The sequence below is a fragment of the Penicillium cataractarum genome (assembly GCF_028827025.1).
Source record: "Penicillium cataractarum strain IBT 29864 chromosome Unknown utg000002l, whole genome shotgun sequence".
Taxonomy (NCBI): domain Eukaryota; kingdom Fungi; phylum Ascomycota; class Eurotiomycetes; order Eurotiales; family Aspergillaceae; genus Penicillium; species Penicillium cataractarum.
In genome coordinates, this window is record NW_026622738.1 from 551728 (window position 1) to 568843 (window position 17116).

The 17116-nt window shown below is 46.1% G+C and overlaps 3 protein-coding genes across 3 annotated transcripts; 1 reads left to right on the top strand and 2 right to left on the bottom strand.

Annotated features, from left to right (window-relative positions):
• Positions 1–164: 164 nt before the first annotated feature.
• N7496_002256 (transferase hexapeptide domain protein) lies at positions 165–956 on the bottom strand (the record flags this gene model as incomplete). The annotated part of the gene is made up of 1 exon (XM_056695187.1): positions 165–956. The coding sequence occupies one exon, from the start codon at positions 954–956 to the stop codon at positions 165–167; it is 792 nt and encodes a 263-aa protein (XP_056557399.1).
• A 357-nt stretch (positions 957–1313) lies between these two features.
• N7496_002257 (Mg-dependent acid phosphatase) lies at positions 1314–2024 on the bottom strand (the record flags this gene model as incomplete). Its single annotated transcript, XM_056695188.1, has 2 exons — positions 1314–1767; positions 1831–2024. The coding sequence occupies 2 exons, from the start codon at positions 2022–2024 to the stop codon at positions 1314–1316; spliced, it is 648 nt and encodes a 215-aa protein (XP_056557400.1).
• An 11226-nt stretch (positions 2025–13250) lies between these two features.
• On the top strand, positions 13251–15576 carry N7496_002258 (uncharacterized protein; the record flags this gene model as incomplete). The annotated part of the gene is made up of 9 exons (XM_056695189.1): positions 13251–13439; positions 13501–13719; positions 13786–13836; positions 13884–13983; positions 14040–14252; positions 14324–14444; positions 14525–14764; positions 14827–15048; positions 15108–15576. 9 exons carry the CDS (start codon positions 13251–13253, stop codon positions 15574–15576), a joined length of 1824 nt encoding a protein of 607 aa, XP_056557401.1.
• Between the last annotated feature and the right edge of the window lie 1540 nt (positions 15577–17116).

Sequence of the window (17116 nt, forward strand, 5' to 3'; positions counted from 1 at the left end):
CATTGTCGATAAGGTATCTATGGGAACTTTCAAAGAATTCGACGCAACTTATTCAAATCTGACAAGATTCATCATCGACTAGACGGGGGTATACGCAAAACAAAACAACGCCACAAAGCAACCGCCAGGAGAACCCATCGCATCTATATTGGCCGACCCCAACTCTATTTCTTTTTCCCAGCCCCAGCAGGCACGATCATCCTTCCCAAAACCTCCCTCTCCTTCTGAAGGACCATCAACCTCGCATCCTCAATGATTTTCCCCTCCGGGGCAGGCGGTGGGACAGGTAATTGCGCGACCTGAGCCGCAACCATAACCGCCGGTGCGGGCTCTCTCGCAATACGCGCTCTTTTCCGCCGTTGTCCAACTCCAGAGCCGAAGACAACCGTCCACTCTGGAACAGACCCGTTGACAGGGACCTGGCAACCGGAACAAATCTTGGAGTGTGCGCCAACGTCGGCGTATCGGTTTATCGTGACCAGGGATTCAATTGTAGCGGAGGAATGGACGTTTGCGCCAGGAAGTACCGTAGAGTGCGGACCGATGGTGACAAAGTAAGAAATACGCGTAGCTGTTTCTTGTCCCTGGCCTTGTCCTTGTATTTGCGGCGTGGATAGCGTGACGTCCGTAGACGAGGATGTAGGAGATGGACCCGTTGAAGAAGACGGTGACGGCCTCGTCGACGCTGATGTACCCGGCGCAGCTCCGATAATTGCCTTTTCACTGATTATGCACCCGTCGCCGACGAAAATAGGGCCTTCGAAGGCGTAGAACCGCGCGCGTGGGTGAATGACCGTCCCCGCGCCGACGGTTACGGGGTAGGTTCCCTGGAAGACGGCCGTGTCTGCGATGGTGGCCGAGGGATCCACTTTGAGGGGCGCTTTTGGTGGACCGGTTGGGGTATGCGAGGATGAGGATGAGCGATGCGACGCTGGAGGGGGTTTAAGGGTTGCCATTGTGAGGTTGGGTTGCTAGAGAAAGTTGTAGATGTTTTGGAGTTATGATGTGCTGGGTGAATTTGGGTCGGCGATTGCGGAGTTTGGGCGGGCCCGTGCAGCTTTCCGTGGGTCGCAGCCCGACTTGCTCTTTGAGGGGATCGAACCATGAAAGACGAAGTGTATAGTTACAAAAGAAGTGTCCTATGAGTCGTAATTCAAGGTGTTTTTAAAAATCTGTACTGTCCAGCAGGGCATGATTCCCCCGGGTATCTAATGGTTACCATCTTATATATTGAACGCCTATAGTCCAAGCCCAACCATCCCTTCATAGCGACATATAAAGTAAAATTGAACAGAGCAAGATCGTAGCAAGTTTCAAGCATCATCCACTACTGTCCTCTGTTTGATCCCATTTCGCTTCCTCCACGCCAAAACGCCCTTATCGACCTCATCCCGGGTCATACCATCCCGTACAAGATAGAATGTGACCCCCAATTCGGTCTCAACATTGCGATTCCGTGCCTCGTCATCAAAGAACAGCATATCTTCATATGTAACTCCACTAGATTGATGGATACGCGAGAAATGCTGCGTCTTATTCCCCGGGAAAATCTGGATAAAGTCGAAATATTCTAAAGCGCGGATCGATTTGGCATTGTTGGCTGCGGGGTTGTCTGAGAAGGTAGGGATGATGTGAAGGGCTTTGAGCATATCGCGGGCTAGATCGGGCGCATGCGTACGCGAGGCCAGTGCTAAAGGAATAGATCGGCTCTTGCAGGCGTATATGATGGATGAGACGGCTGGATAGAAGGCAAATGATTCACCCCATCTGCAAGGAGGCGTTGGGGTATTAGAAAGATGACTGGATATGGGCCTAATTGTGTAGACATACCGGTCAACAACGCGTGAGTTATTGTCGCGGGCCTTGACAGGCGCGCTGACGTGTGTGTCAACCCAGAAGGGCCATAGGGTATAGTCCAGATCGAATGCGATCAATTTGGGAAGTGGTAACCCGTCGGTGAAGGTCGCGGGGGCTACGGAGGCATCATCGAGGGGTTGGGTGTTTTGGCGTTTGGCGCGTACCATAACGAGGGAATATAAAGTAAAAATGAAGATAAATAAAGTGGAGAGGGGGATATGGATTGAATGCAAATGCAAATGCGAATGGAGCTTAAAGAATAAGGAGATTGTTACACCCGTCTGATTTTCGCGGGTTCCAGCTTAGGCGTACCCAAAAACAGTTCACGGGTCACCTATGTTTAGCCATACTGGATCTGGTCTAGTGGTAAAATATCCCATTTTTGGTCGATACTTTTTCCAGACAACTTTATTCATCGGAGACACTATGTTCCGAAATCCCTTACTGCCAAATCTGACTTGCGGTTTAACGTCATTGCTACTAATTGAACGTTGTTTACCAGGTCAATTTTATAATCTGGGAAGTTCTATCTTCTGTCTTCATTCCTCCTTCGATATTTCCCTTCAGGACATGGATTAACACTTTCGTGACTACCTACTCGAATGTTATTCAGATGCTGAATTGATCAATCACGTCGCATCCTCCCCTTTATGCGTATCTACCTGCCGAGTATTCAACCTTTCTTCGGAATTCAGCTGAGCACTATGAAACATCAGAGGTGGAAGATGGTATAAAGGCTACTGAGGTTGCCGCCATCAAAGTCCTTTGCTAGATGCTACCGGACCAATTCCACTAAGCACTGAGTTTGTCTTGACTTATCATGATCTCACTCCACGAAACCTTCTTCTTTCTAGTTCCGACTAGCTGTGGCTTCTTGATTGGGATTTAGCCGGTTTCTACCCAACCACCTTCGAGTACGCATCTCTCTTAAAAAGACCGCCATTTTCCAAGAGACATGAATGAAGAGGTTATGGCTTGGAGCACGACCACTCTCGTTTTGCGCAAATTGTTATAGTATATCTTGCACACCTGACAGTTCAAGGTGGCGCTGTGAATGTTTCAACCCAATTTCCGGCGAGCCAGTCTAACCAAAGGCCACTGCTGTCCTGTTCCAAGGTGAAAAAATCAAAAAGGAAGGACAATGAATTTGCTATATCTTCCGCAGTAACAGTGTTACTGCTCAAGGGTCCTGCAGACCTTTGCTGCATCGGGTCGAGCGGGTCGAGCGATATAGCGCAGTCACCGACACTTCGACCGCGCATTGTCGGAGCCTTGCTACTACTCGGATTCAGATTCGTATCAGTAATTTCAGGAGATGTATTTTCCCCGTGACCCCTTAGATGGTGTTGCAACTGCGATAAATCTTCACACCGATACCACTTCTGTGCTAATGACTGCAGAGATCGAAGTGCGCGTTCAGCCCAGGCACACCACGCTGTGCAGAGATCTTGCAGTGCATCAACACATATTGCAAGATTTCGAATCGCATGAGTCTTATTTGTACTCGAGGGATGGGCATCGATATGATGGATAATTGCAGCCGAGAATGACAAGTGTACGGCAGCAATAGGAATTTGACGCTATTTAACATTTTAGCATTCTCTCAATTATACTGACTCTGAGCCTCTATTTCAATAGAAACTTTGTGAGAGAGGAGAGGCGCCAGCGAGCATATCAACCCAACTTACGAAACTCACAAGCGTATAGTGGGATTTGTAGATGCGCATTATCTTTGCGATTTCTGTTGCCGAATGACGACAGGTTTCCATATGTACGTCAGTGTTTATATCGCTGAGGTCTCCCAGATGGTCGTCTTTTGAAAATGTCTTGCTTTTCTGGTGCCGAGACTTGGCTTTCTGCACAAGTGGTCTGTGTAGAAGTATTTGATGTGCATGATATTGAATACTACAGAACCAAGTATCAGGAATATTGGACACCTGTGAAAAAAAGATGGATCCGTCTTGAGAAGGGGAAAAAACATCCATAACTCAAGAGCCGGAAGATACTGACTGGAAGAGGTAAATATGATGGAGACTTGGAATCTTCGCCGATGAGGGTAATCGTAGGTAACTCGGTAGCGCTGTGAGGCAGACTCGCAATTCCACATCCGCTTTCCCTGCTATATGGTCGATATTTCGATTTGATAGCTGGATGTTAGTTGCATATCTGTCAATAGATTAGTTGAAGTTATCAGATTGCGAGATATTATGTACGAACATCAGTTCTAGAGCGTCACAAACAATGGTCATTATCTCGGAAACATTGAGCCGTGGACGGTATATGCGAGTGGGCGCCTAAAGAGACAGAGAGGCCAGGTTCGCTACCTCCCGCAAGCCACGAGCAATACTCATCGTCTCTATCAAGGCTTGGCTTGGGGCATGTAATGGTCGATTTCTGGATGCTACTCGGTCGACCCAATCCAAGGGAAAGAGCCTTAATCATCGTGTCAGCTGTAGTTCTTTAGCATGTGAGGGGAGCTCAAGATACTTATCAACCACAAAACAGCCCCACCATGTCACTTTTCTCACTTCTGCCTCGACTTTCGATAAAGGACCTGTACCGATCCATTCCGAGGGGTCCACGGGGAGCCCTAAATTATGCCCCATGCGCGTAGCATTGCCTTTCGATATTCAACATCAGTCAATGACAATTGATGAAAAAACAAATAGGGAACAATTACCACAGTAAAGCCAACCAAGTGCTTCTTGCCCGTCCGACATCAGGTGCAAAGCCAAGATAGATGCCGCGTCGACGGTGGTCACGGCAAGCGTCTCACTTTCATAAAGGAGGAGGACTTTTGCTTGGCCGCAATAAGCCTGACCCGCCGTACTTGGATCGGTAGCCACAGTGCGCAGCTCAGTGCGGTCAGAATAGCGTGCCGCTATTGCGTAAATAGATGAGAGAAGTGAAGGGGAACAGAAACGACCATCATCATCACCCCGAAGACTTTTGAGAAAGGATGCTTTATGGATAATATAATTCAGGAATTTTGCCATCTCCAATATATGTCCAGGAGATGCTCCTGAAGCTCAGGCGAAGGGAAAGCGATCATTTTCAACTGCGCTGCAGCAGCCAGCCCTCGTTTTGGACCCTTCGCCCATGGCAGCATTGACATAAGCATATGTCGAGACTCGTGAGGTAGGTTTAGTGAACTATGAGCACCGAAGTAATGTAGCTGACCATCTTTCATCAGGTTCAGATGACCTACACGGCCTGTCAGCTCTGCTAATGGATCTGGATTCTCCTCGTCACTAGCATACTCTGACACATTCTCGTCGATGCCCTCTCTGACTGGTCCGGGGTCAGCTGGAGGACCTGAAGCACTCAGTATAGCCACTTGTGATTCTAGATGTTGAATGCGAGCCTGGAGAGCCTCCACATATCTTTTACTAGGGGGCTATCCCTAATAGCGTCAGTCTTTGGAATTGTTCTGGCCTCCTTGGGTGGACACACCGGCGTTTATTCTCTGTATGCTGATAAATACACTCTACTTGTCTCCTCACACATGATTCGCAAGCAGGTTCGCGACCGTCACACCAGAAAAGGGCTTAGATGTGAGGGCTACGATCCAGGCGAACTAGTTGCTAAGGATCTAGGGGGAGCAAAGAGGGATCGAATAAGGAGTAGCACGAAAAGCTTACACGCATGCGCCTGCTACGACATGCCAAACACGCGACAGACACTCCCTGTCTTCCATTTGATTTGGGAATTGTCTCCATTTGAGAGGCAGCAGACATGGGGGATAAATTCAGTGCCAGGGGAAGAAACTGGTCTTCGCTGGCAGTGGGCGAGGCCAACCCAAATCAAGGACGCTATTCGGAGCTCATCGCCCTCTAATTGCATAATATACTGCCGGTCGCAAAACCTCCGCCAAAACGTCATAATATTGTATGTGACAGTGACAAATAACGCATTGTCAAAATCGGTTGAATGGGTATTGGCTAGAATGCATTGGAACGATTGAAAACTGTCGGAATCATATATTCTTGGGTATCTAAAATGTGCGTCTCCACTTTTCCACCACGTACTGTATAACAATCAATCAATCAATATTCAATAGAACCGATCTAACCTTTATATACAGGCGTTATGCAGGGATTTGTAATCTTGCCTTTCCAGAGCTAACCGAACCATTGGCGAGAGGTGGTAGCTGCTAGGCTCTGCGCTGGGGTCCTAGTGCCTAAAGCCGGAGGGGTGAGGATTCGGGCCGTACGGCTGGCCAGTGAGCTAGCTGTCTCGGAGATCTGCGATTACATATGAGGATGGGTCATCTAGAGATGAATACGGTGGGATATCCTCAATAACTCACAGATTACAAGATCATCAAAAGTCTGATTAAGTCTCGCCAGTATGGTCGAGATGGAAAGTATCCAGTCTGAATCTTTGGAAGGCTGCCTGTCTTCGTGAGCAGGAAAGTGTGAGAGTTGCAGGACCGTCATCGCAGTATTTATACTTCAATTTGGACATGACTGCTTCTTGCATGTGTTGCCTGGAGAAAGCGCCGCATCTATTCTAGGGTTCAGGTCCGACGTCCATGAAGCTCAAACAGTAACACATGATTGGCCTGGACAACCTGCGGGGAAAACGGAGACTATGTCGGCGTATAATGGTTTGATTATACTCCTTCAAGCGTTGTCAGCACAGACGTGGATTGTAAGTCGGTGAAAATGGTTGGCTGAGAATTATCCACTCGACTTGACGCTGACATTTGCCCATGCGGAGACAAGGTCCATAAGCCATGGAACTGCTGGACCATCAATCGAGAGTCTTTCTCAGACAAGAACGTACCGAAATGGAAGGTTAAGCGTGTCGAGGATCGTCTTGCAAAGGATGAAGCGTGGAAGACCTGGATAGACAAGATGGTCAGGGAACACAACGAGAAGAACGGGGTCAATAATACTACCAAAATGGTCAATTCAACGCAGCTCTAGGGATCATATTTCACCAGTTTCCAGCGTGTCTCTAATGGACACCCCTCACATGTCCTGCTTGTCCCTTTCAAAAATTCAGTGAACGGGTACTGTAATCTCCCTCACCAAGTGTAAAGTTTCCTTCCAATATTCTTTTGAATCGTACCACCGAGTGGATCATCCTAGTGTATGCTAGGCTTTTAATGCTAAATTTCCCAGCGAATGAAATCGGGCCACGGTGACTGGTAGGTTAGATAGGGGACAAATTGCAACATGTATTAAATTTTAACCGAAGATACCGATTAAACTAACCTTTTGACCCTTAGCTAAGCTTAAGGGGGGGGGACAATCACTAAATGAATAGCTAGAGTAATTAAGTAGCTGATTAACTAGATAGATTCATAAACTATCCATCAGATCCTCTATAGAAGGCAATACTTTCTGTAGTCGGCCCATGAACCTAGAACTAGTATACTTATTTGCAAAAGAAGATAGCGCTGAAAAATATCCAAATACCACATATTTTAAGCACAGGGGTAAATATACAGATAAAGTATCTTATAAAGGGCCTAGTAAAGACCCGTGTGTAACGAGCTAGAATAGAGAGTTTGCAGGTAATTAGTGCTTTATGGGAGAATGGAATCGAGAGATAAATTGCCTGGTATCGATCAGTTATAATAAGGAAGGTGTGCTGTGTTCTTTTCTGCGACGTACGAAGAAGTCATTTGGCATCATAGAGTCGTTCTTTCCAGACTGTATTCCAGCTACGCAATGTTAGCCCAATTTTCAATTTCTCTAGAATGTGTGGCATGAACATAATACTTCACAGAAGTAAACTATATAACCTGATGCCTGATAACTTTTATATATGGGGTGGATCTTTAAAGAAGAGGGACTCATCAGTTGCAGCGTCAATGAAGGGGTCTCATGATGTAGTTGTGCGAAGATTAAGCAGGTCTCAATCATGTGCGTCTGGGCGGAATCTCTGGTTAGAAAATTATAGATACCCAAAAACAAAGCCTTCGTTGACGGGCAATATGTAGCGATGAGTGGTATCAGGATAGCGGGCGGTGACCGACTCTAAACTATTCGCAGCCTCTTGGTAGTGGGAAATCTTTCGCATCGATGGATTGATTATTCCTTGGGGTTCTGAAGCCAAGGAATCAAGGAAGCCGAACCAAGACAGATAGTACGATTAACCAATCATAAGCATGGGAAACGTCGACTTTCTCCGATCGCCCAGCAATTTCTGTGATGCATCATGGTGTCTGTAGCCATTCCCCTCCTTAGCCCCAAATTACATAAGATCGGCGGATGAGAAAGCAAAATGGTCAAAACACATTCACAGAGGTGGAACACTTACTCCGCCGGATATCCAGGGGCAAAGCAACACCTGCCACGCCCGCGAAATTGGGTCTTGCTCCTCGTATAGTGATGAACAGCCAGTTGGACCTTTATCTGCCCGCCGTCATTGAGCTCCAGGTACTTTATACTGTATGAAGCATAAGCTTACTGCACCTTTATTAAAAAAACTTTTAGGGTGATGGTAGGCTCCCCCGAGAGACCGGGTGCTGGGACAATGGGAAAATCTCCCGAGATCAGGAACGGAATCACCATCTTGTCACAAATGAACCTTTCCAGCAGCTAAAATGGATGCATTCTTTCTATCATGATCAAGCCAAACTTCCCGCATTGCAAATGACTTTGTTCAACATGAGTGACCACGCACGGACAGGGTTATTTTATGCATTCATGCAGGCATATTTTGGTCAGAACCCCCAAGTTAACTCTGACGATGATAGTCTGTATCTTTTGATGACCCGTTTTTTTCATCTCTCCTCTCAATCAACGCTGTTCACCAGGTCCGTCATTGCATTAGCGGCTGTGTATTTGGGAAAGAGGACAAACAATGTGACCTTGGCACGACATGGAATGGATATTTATTTGTCTGCACTCGCCGCAATGAGACGCGCAATATGCCAACCTAGTCGACAATCCTATATGCTAGTTTTCACATCGATCGTGTTCCATACATTTGAAGTGAGATCAGTCATTCAAGGCTAAGCATAACGCTTTGTGTTATTAACTTTGAAACAGACTATTCACAACTCCAAAAGCTCGTTAAAGGATTGCTGCAATCACATCAGTGGGGGCACAGCTTTGATGAAGAATGATAGTGCACATTTCTCTATAGATGAGAGACTGGGAAGAGCGTTGATGAATCGTCAAAAATGGGCCACGGTAAGGAAGTACCTCTTAGTTTAATGACTGACATGCTAAACGAACTTAGCTATTTGCCGTCCTGAATACACGGGATAAGCCAAACCTAGATTGGAGTTGTCTACGAATGCGACAGGAGATCGAACCGTTTGATGGTCTCTTCGTACTGATAGCAGACATCATTGACTTTCGTGCGGACTTAGCTACCATCAAAGGTCTTCCGGCTATAATATCTCGAGAAATCCGAGAATCTATTTTGTTTCACTGTCACAAGCTTGAAAGAAAAGTACGAGTTGACTGGATGGTTGGAGCAGCTGACCTACTTGATGACAAGCCCTTGGATGCCGATATCAGCCAGCTTACGTCAAGACCTTATCTATTCGCATCGGATCAATTCAAGAGCCTGAAGACCGCCAAAATATCTCTACTTTATTGGACAACCTTGGCAGTCATACGCCTTACCATTTTTGAAACAGAAACACTCATGCATCGAGATCGAAATCCGCAACAAATGCTACTTTATGCCGGCCAAATCTATCGTGTTGTAAGATACTGCATACATCCCAGAAATCAGATGGCTTCAGCACACGCCGTTCTGCTGGGCGTTTCTCAAGCATCTAAATGTTGCATTGTATCTCGCGAAAAAAAAATGTTCATGCTTTGCCAAGCAGTTTATCGTGTGTTAGGAAGCCAGGGAATTGAATTGGCCCTAAAAATGGGTGAAGAGGACTGGAGGCTGTGGTGTAATGGCGAGAGCTCAGCTTGATCAGTTCACAGACGCTGAACAGTCGGTGGATTGCGGCGAAGCCTATAGTTGGAATTGATTGAAATCTATTGAATATCATCATTAAGCGACTCATACTTTAGTTGCTATAAAGCCCCTGTCTAGTAATTCAACTCACGTAATCCACGGCCGAGCGGAACACACGGCTATGTGCCTCTCTGCTGCCAAGGATTTTGCTTAGGTGAACAACTTTGTAGCTCACATCACTCTAGTGATATGGAAAGATAAAAAGCCAGCAGGAAAGGTTAGAGAATCTTAAACAAATGGTCGTGTCATTGCAGCCGCTTCCGCATGAGCGAAGCAGGGGGAAGCGAGTGACTTTCCAAGATGAACTCAGCTAGATACATTCCAGTCCTCTTGAGCGTATTCGACACAATGCTTAACTTCCTTTTCTTCTGAGATGTAACAGTAAGTATCTTCGCGGCGCATTTCTGTAGTAAAACCATTCTTGCACTCATTGCCCAAGAGGGTGAAAAAAATATTGATAGCAGATTTTGCGCGTTTTGATAGCTATTTCCAATGAATGAAATACGCAACTTATACTGTTGGAGTGATTTTTTTCTTCCGGGACTCTAGCAATAGATTTCTTGGCAAGATCCATCAAAAGAATCTTTCCACGATATACGACAAAACCTTGAACATGACTCTAGATGAGAGTACCCGAGCCTAGTATAGCACCACTTGTACTCGCTGTAAGTCAGAACGCCTAGCGTCTTCGCTACGAAGAAATCGCAAGTTGATATCTCACAGCAGATTAAACGCCTTCTTTCCCACAGAGTTATTGTAGTCTGCCTCACAATAAAACAGCCATTTTATTAGCACCGAACACATATTAAACCTAGAATCGTCCGCACCTAGGGGAATGAAGAGAACATCAAGAAGAAATGCAAAAATGACATATCTCGGTCTAGCTATGTAGTTCTGGACGGATCAGCACCGTATTACCTATAGCATCTAGGGTGTCGTGTAATGAAGCCCGACTATAGCTGGGCCGTTGAGGACTCTTGTATCGAGTTAAGAACGCACACGCATACTAAGATTACTAAGATGATGTAGAGCTCGGAATATATCCTGGGGGTCCCCTACTGAATGGAAATCAAATCAACAGAAGTTATTTAGTCTAGCAAGGCTCTTAGAAGCAATCTTTCATCCACACAACTTAATCGACAAGTTGGGGATGCTATACTGTTGGGAAACGCACGTGACCATATTTGTTCAGTTCTGGGGCAGAACTACTGTGCGGATCGATACTTCCAGGTCGTATGGCGTACCATGGCTAATTGAGAAGAAACAAAAAAGACAATGTGTTCGACTTTTAATTTTAGTTTTATTTGTCGAACCCGAATTTATTGTTGGACTCGTTTCGTATTTGAATGATTAGGGCTCGCTTACACTGTCCATATGAATTTGTGATAAATGTCGCTCATGTGAATTATACTTAGTCTTAGGGGATTACTAAATTGACCCCCCCCCCTATCATATTTTGACCCCCCCTGCCTTAAAATGCCTGAATTTTCGGGCTCTAAGGCACTAAGGCTACAAATTTGTCTTGTTTGCTTATGGAAAAACATTCTTCCATGCCCCCTGCTCTCACCGCCCTTACCGCTTTCCACTATCCACTCACCATCTTCCTCACCGCCCTCACCGCCCTCACCGCCTAACCTCAAGATCTACCACCACCACTAAGTCCTCCGCAACCACCACCAATCTTTCTTTCTTCGTGTAGGCGTGGTGGGTGTAGTAGCCCTTCGCGAGAGGATTCGGAGGTTCTAGCAGAGGATTCTGCAGAGGATGAATAATCCACTATTACCCGGGCAACTAGGAGATCTGCTAGGTCCACCAGGCCTACGCAGCAAGGTAACCAGGACTGGTTATACTACTGATTGTAGTACTGATTAGATTTATAGGAATTTGATGTAGATTTCCCTATCAAAAACGTGCATTTAACGGTAGATTGTATGGTGGATTTACTATGTAAACCAGAAAGGTCGACTACAGAGACCAAAGTGGCAGGATGATGGTAGGTGATGGGCAGAAAGGGTGGCAGAAAGGGCGGCAGAATCTTTGGCAGAAAAAATATTAGTAGCCTTAGTGCCTTAGAGCCCGAAAATTCAGGCATTTTCAGGCAGTGGGGGGGTCAAAATATGATTGGGGGGGGGTCAATTTAGTAATCCCCTAGTCTTATATGAAACCAACAAATCCTGAATTTCCTGTTGTGGCAGTACCTGATGTAACCTGCAGTTCAGCAGGTTCATGAGGAGCAGCTTAATCAAATTATGAGAGGCTTTGATAATGCCGAAGACATTGCGCGTTTCGAAATGCTATGTTTCTGTAAAAGGTGGAGAGTGGGCAGCTTTTGTGACATCGACGTCGACTGTTTGTTGGATGAAAATATTTCTCGTATCGATCGGATCGACTCTTCCAGATACCTCCTCAGAGCTCAGAATCTCCACACCGACATGATACATGTTTGTTCTGAGTTGTAGCATGTCATCATAGACCAACGTATGCGTAAGATTGACGTCGGTCCCGAGGGATTTCGCATTCTTGCCTACTGGACTGTCATATAATGAAAGAGCCCGGGAGCAAATCTGGCTAAACAGAGCTTAGAGGCAAAAGAAAATTGGCGCCATTTTATATTACTCCAAAAATTAGGCAACCCCCTCTGTAGGTACTGCATGCCAGTACGTCAGGCAGTGGTGGCAGTCATGTAGATTCCCCGCAGCACGAGGCTAGATTTGCCGATGGCGGAACACGTACCGAACCTATGAAGACTTGGAAGCCATCATCTGACAGTCGTATGTATTTATTAAGCCTGGAAAAGCCTTCTTAAATTTTCCAAAGAAATCTGCTCAAAGGTATGAGGATGCAGTCTCTATCAGCCCGCTGGAGTCAGCAAGATCTACCCTTTCTGCTCATAGCCCCCTCGGACCGGCCCGATGACGAGGTGTTCTCCGATTTTCATCGGCAGTTATAACCTAAATATCGAGCTGATCTCGCCAGGGTTTAAAGCCTGTAGAAGCCACATTTTTCAGCTTGCCAGCTCGGGCGGCCTAAACTGAGGTTATACGAGCACCGTTATTCCCATCTGATCAGTGCCGCCAGATTCGATTAAAATTAGCACAAGAAGACGCCGGGCTTAAACGAGGGTCTATGAGTAGAGAGCTTCCTGATGTGTCTATAAAGGAAGAAAAGTATTCCTAGATGGAAAACCACGTGAAGTGACGGCTGGCTGTTTCGAAATTATGGCAACAAAAGCATCTCAGATGATCAGTCAAATACGAGGTCAGCCCGCATGTCGAGAGTTCAACAGTGGCATTGGCTGCTTACTGGATCTATGTGGGCGTGGGCTGGCCCATCAATTCATCGCCACGACAACGATTATTTATAATCTCCAACACCGTCGAAATTTCAATTCTGTCTGCTTCAACGATACCATCCTAAACTAAGTTAGCCAAGACCATCCATACTTGAACATAATGTCTCCTCAGCCCTATTTGAAAACAGTCAAAGATCTCCCAACCCTGCCTTGCGGGAATGTGGATGATTCGCCTTCTCCCTCGAACGGAGATTATACCTTCATGGCGGACCCCCGTGAAGATGACAATAAACCTCTCGTCTCGGGTGAATCCGATACTATTGAGAATCGAATTTGGTTCAAGACCAACGTAGGTATCTCTTGAATATTTTCGTTTTCGATCAGAGGTTTGTTGCTAAAATTTTGATTAGGCACTTAATGCCGCAACTATCAAAAGTTTCCAAAAGATCCAGTTGTTTGCAGAGACGCATGACCAGGGACATGTGGATGATACATCCTCAGGGAACTGGACCTGGCTGGAGTTGGCAATTTTTGATGATGAGTCGTCAGACAAGCCACGAATGAAAGACAGTGTTGAGCTTGTCTGGTTGAGCCACAAGAATCGTTTTCTCACGGATGATTATGGCTGGGTATGTCATTATGATCCTCGACGAAAGCGGCATGGAAGGGTAACTGAACAAGAGTGAACTTTCTAGTTGGCAGGCCAGGTTTTCGATCGCAACCATGACCTGCTAAGGCAGCTGGAGGTAAGGCAGTCTTGTGTAGACTTTCTGACTTTCGCTAACTGAAGCAGCCTGGCAACGTCCTGGCTGTCCGAGTCTGTGCTCGCTTTCCAGGCTGGGAACTCTATGGCAGAGACGCATATCTTATCTTCGATGTTGGTGATGAAAATGGTGGGTGACATAGCCGAGTTTGTTCGGGGGCCAATCGTAGTTACTGACTTTAGTAGACCTTGAGCCACCGCCACCCTATTCCAATGTCCTTCAGCAGATGATGAGTGTGCAGCAAACACTCGATGAAGTCAATGATCTCAAACTGAAGATTAGTGATAAAAAGATCGACAGGCAAAATGATGCTTTCAAGCCTCAGATTCCTCTAGATCTGAGTCGTGCAGATGCTTATACTGGAAGAGATGATCGTCCCCTGCGAGTGCTTTCACTTGGTAGGTTTGGTCTTCAAAATCTTTCCCATATTCCTCTTAAATCCAAATGCTAACCAGAAGCTTGACGCAAGATGGTGGTGGTGTTCGTGGCATTGCGAGCCTTCTGATACTGCAGGCTGTCCTGGACAAGGTAGTTCCCGGCAAGAAACCTTGCGAGATCTTTGATATGATCGGTGGTACCAGTACTGGAGGGTAAATATTATGATTTCCATCTCTGTCTATGCTCTGTTCTTCTCTTCTTGGTGTTTCCAACTTACTAAAGCCTGGTCTAGCTTGATCGCCATCATGCTCGGTCGTCTCCAGATGACGGTCGCCGAGTGCATTGCTCAGTATGATAACGTGATGAAAGAAGTTTTCCCCGAAACTGGTGACATAAAGAAAGCCTTCAACCTTGCAACTCACGGCGAATTCTACGACTCTGCCAACCTGGAAAATATCATTAAGAAACTCATCAAGGACAAACTTGGTGATTCCGACGTGGACCTTCTTGATGAGAAAGCGCCTTGCAAGATGTACGTATCGCTTCGCTCGCATTTTACATCGTTAGTGTGCTAACTTTTCGGAAACGTGAAAGTTTCCTCATGGCTACCAACTCCCAAGCTGCAAACAACCGAGCCCCTGTTTTCCTGCGCTCTTATAAAAATCCAAACAATATGGAAGACAGTGCTTTGGTGAATATGAAGTTGTGGCAAGCAGCGCGTGCTACCTCTGCTGCCCCAGCATACTTCAAGCCCCTGCAAGTCAATGGATATACCCTAGTTGATGGCGGATTGGGTGCAAACAATCCGTTGGGATGGTATGTGACAAAGTCTTCCAGGGTTTGCTATACTTGAAAACTAATCACTCGCACTAAAGGCTTTGGACTGAAGTCCTGGGTGTGTTTGGCCCTACCCGGGCAACCGACTGCTTCCTCAGCATCGGCACTGGGATGGCCGCCAATTCCCCTGTTATCCAGCCAGGAATCATCCCCACTCACGCAGTGGAGGAAAGCTTCATCTCTGTAGCAACCAACAGCGAGCTCATAAATATCATGTTCCGGACACTGCTTGATGCATTTGCTCCTGTCGTACGGGAGCGGAAATACTGGCGGATGAATGTGTACAAGGATGTTCTAGCTGAGGACAAGGTCGTTGAAGGTGGATGGCTGAACTGGAAGAAGGACGTCGTTGCAGTTAATAATTACGAAGACCCTGGAGCGCTCGACGACGTCAAGGCAGCCTTAGGCAAGTTGACTGACTGGACAAAGCAGTATATTGTTCAGGAACAGACGATGATTACGGACTGTGCAGCAGCTATTGGAAGAAATATTGGGAAACGGGTTTGAAGATTACCTGCTAGCTGAGCAAATTTGTTGTCAAGAGCTCTGAAAGCCATTTTTTCAGCCCTGTCAACAGACGGTCTATAATCGGACTATACGAGAATCAATCACAGTCTTTGATGATTATTTCAGTTGCACTATTTTCAAAAAAAACTCACCTATTAACGTCGTGGAAGTAAGTCTCAAAATACAATAAGAAATACTGCAGTCCCCAGACTAAGCAACCCATATTTTCTATGGACAGTAAACGGTCAGCCCATTATGAGCCGCTGGGTGGAGATTACAAGAAGCTCCAAGAGTTATGATTCTAAGCAAAGTACTTGGGCCAAATGTCTCCTGCCTTCTCCGAGTTCGAGGGTGAACGGTGGCTAGTTATCAGGAGCAAAGGTGTGATCTGTCACCGAGCCAAGGGATCATGAGCATACAGAAGTTGAATGATACTAATTTTCAAGTAGATCAGTACTGAGCACAGATTTGAGTCGGCATTTACCACTTACCAAGCTTCAGACGAAAGAGTCCCACTCAGAATACGGAAAGCACTTGCCATTCCAAATGGGAGAGCAACCCGCCTGGATCAAAGGAACGCCCCAATGACCAAGCCAACATGGAACGACCAAAAGGTATAGGCAATATACACTCGCACTTGCTCACATGGCTCGAACAAAAGCCAATAAGCCAAAGAAACATTCACTGCGGCAAGCCCAAAAACGAAAGACCGTCTCCCCTTTCGAATTGAAATCTCCGCAAGGCTGTCACCCCATACATATAGTCCCACACCCCAAATGCATGGTAAGATGAACATCATAAAAATAAACACAAGCGCCAATTCCGTTTCGTCTAAAGAAGGACATGACTTTAGAGAGACATGGGCAAGAAGGGTGGCAAGGGACATCATGCCAAGACCAACCACGGCATTGTCGTGGGCCTCGGTTTGGTCCAAGAACAATTTTGCCATTCTTGCCTGTTCCGTCTTGAACAATTAAATTGATAGACTAAGTAGCCCGGCTAATTGTTTCCTGGGATAGGACTCGATGCGGATTGATGGGAGAAACCTGTCGCCGGGTGATTCTTGTAAGAAACAATCAACAGCTTTGAATGTGATGAGAGTAAGTAGCTGCGTAGACTAATAGAACGGAGGAAAGATTAACTTCGAGAACGATTGACAAAGATTTCGTAATGAGCACGTCAGTCCCTAATTTGACTTAGCCGTGCCAACCAAAAATTTACTATTCCATATACAGATATCCTCTTCCGCATATGGCTTCGGCTGCGTACATTCTAACCACATCTATGACCCCTCTCAACTTTCCGGCTATGAACCCCCACTGAGAACTTGGTCCTTTATTTGTTTGGGATGATATATCTTTGTCGAGCACCAAATCATTACTGTGTAGAGGGGTAACACAGTAAGAAGGCATAGTCCAGGACGAATGTGAGAAATGCTGACTTTATTAACTCTGAAGCTAGTTAAGTGCAATGTCACATAACCGTATTCCGTAGCTTTTTCCTAACTTGGTCATCAATCCATACATGCCCTATTGCATAC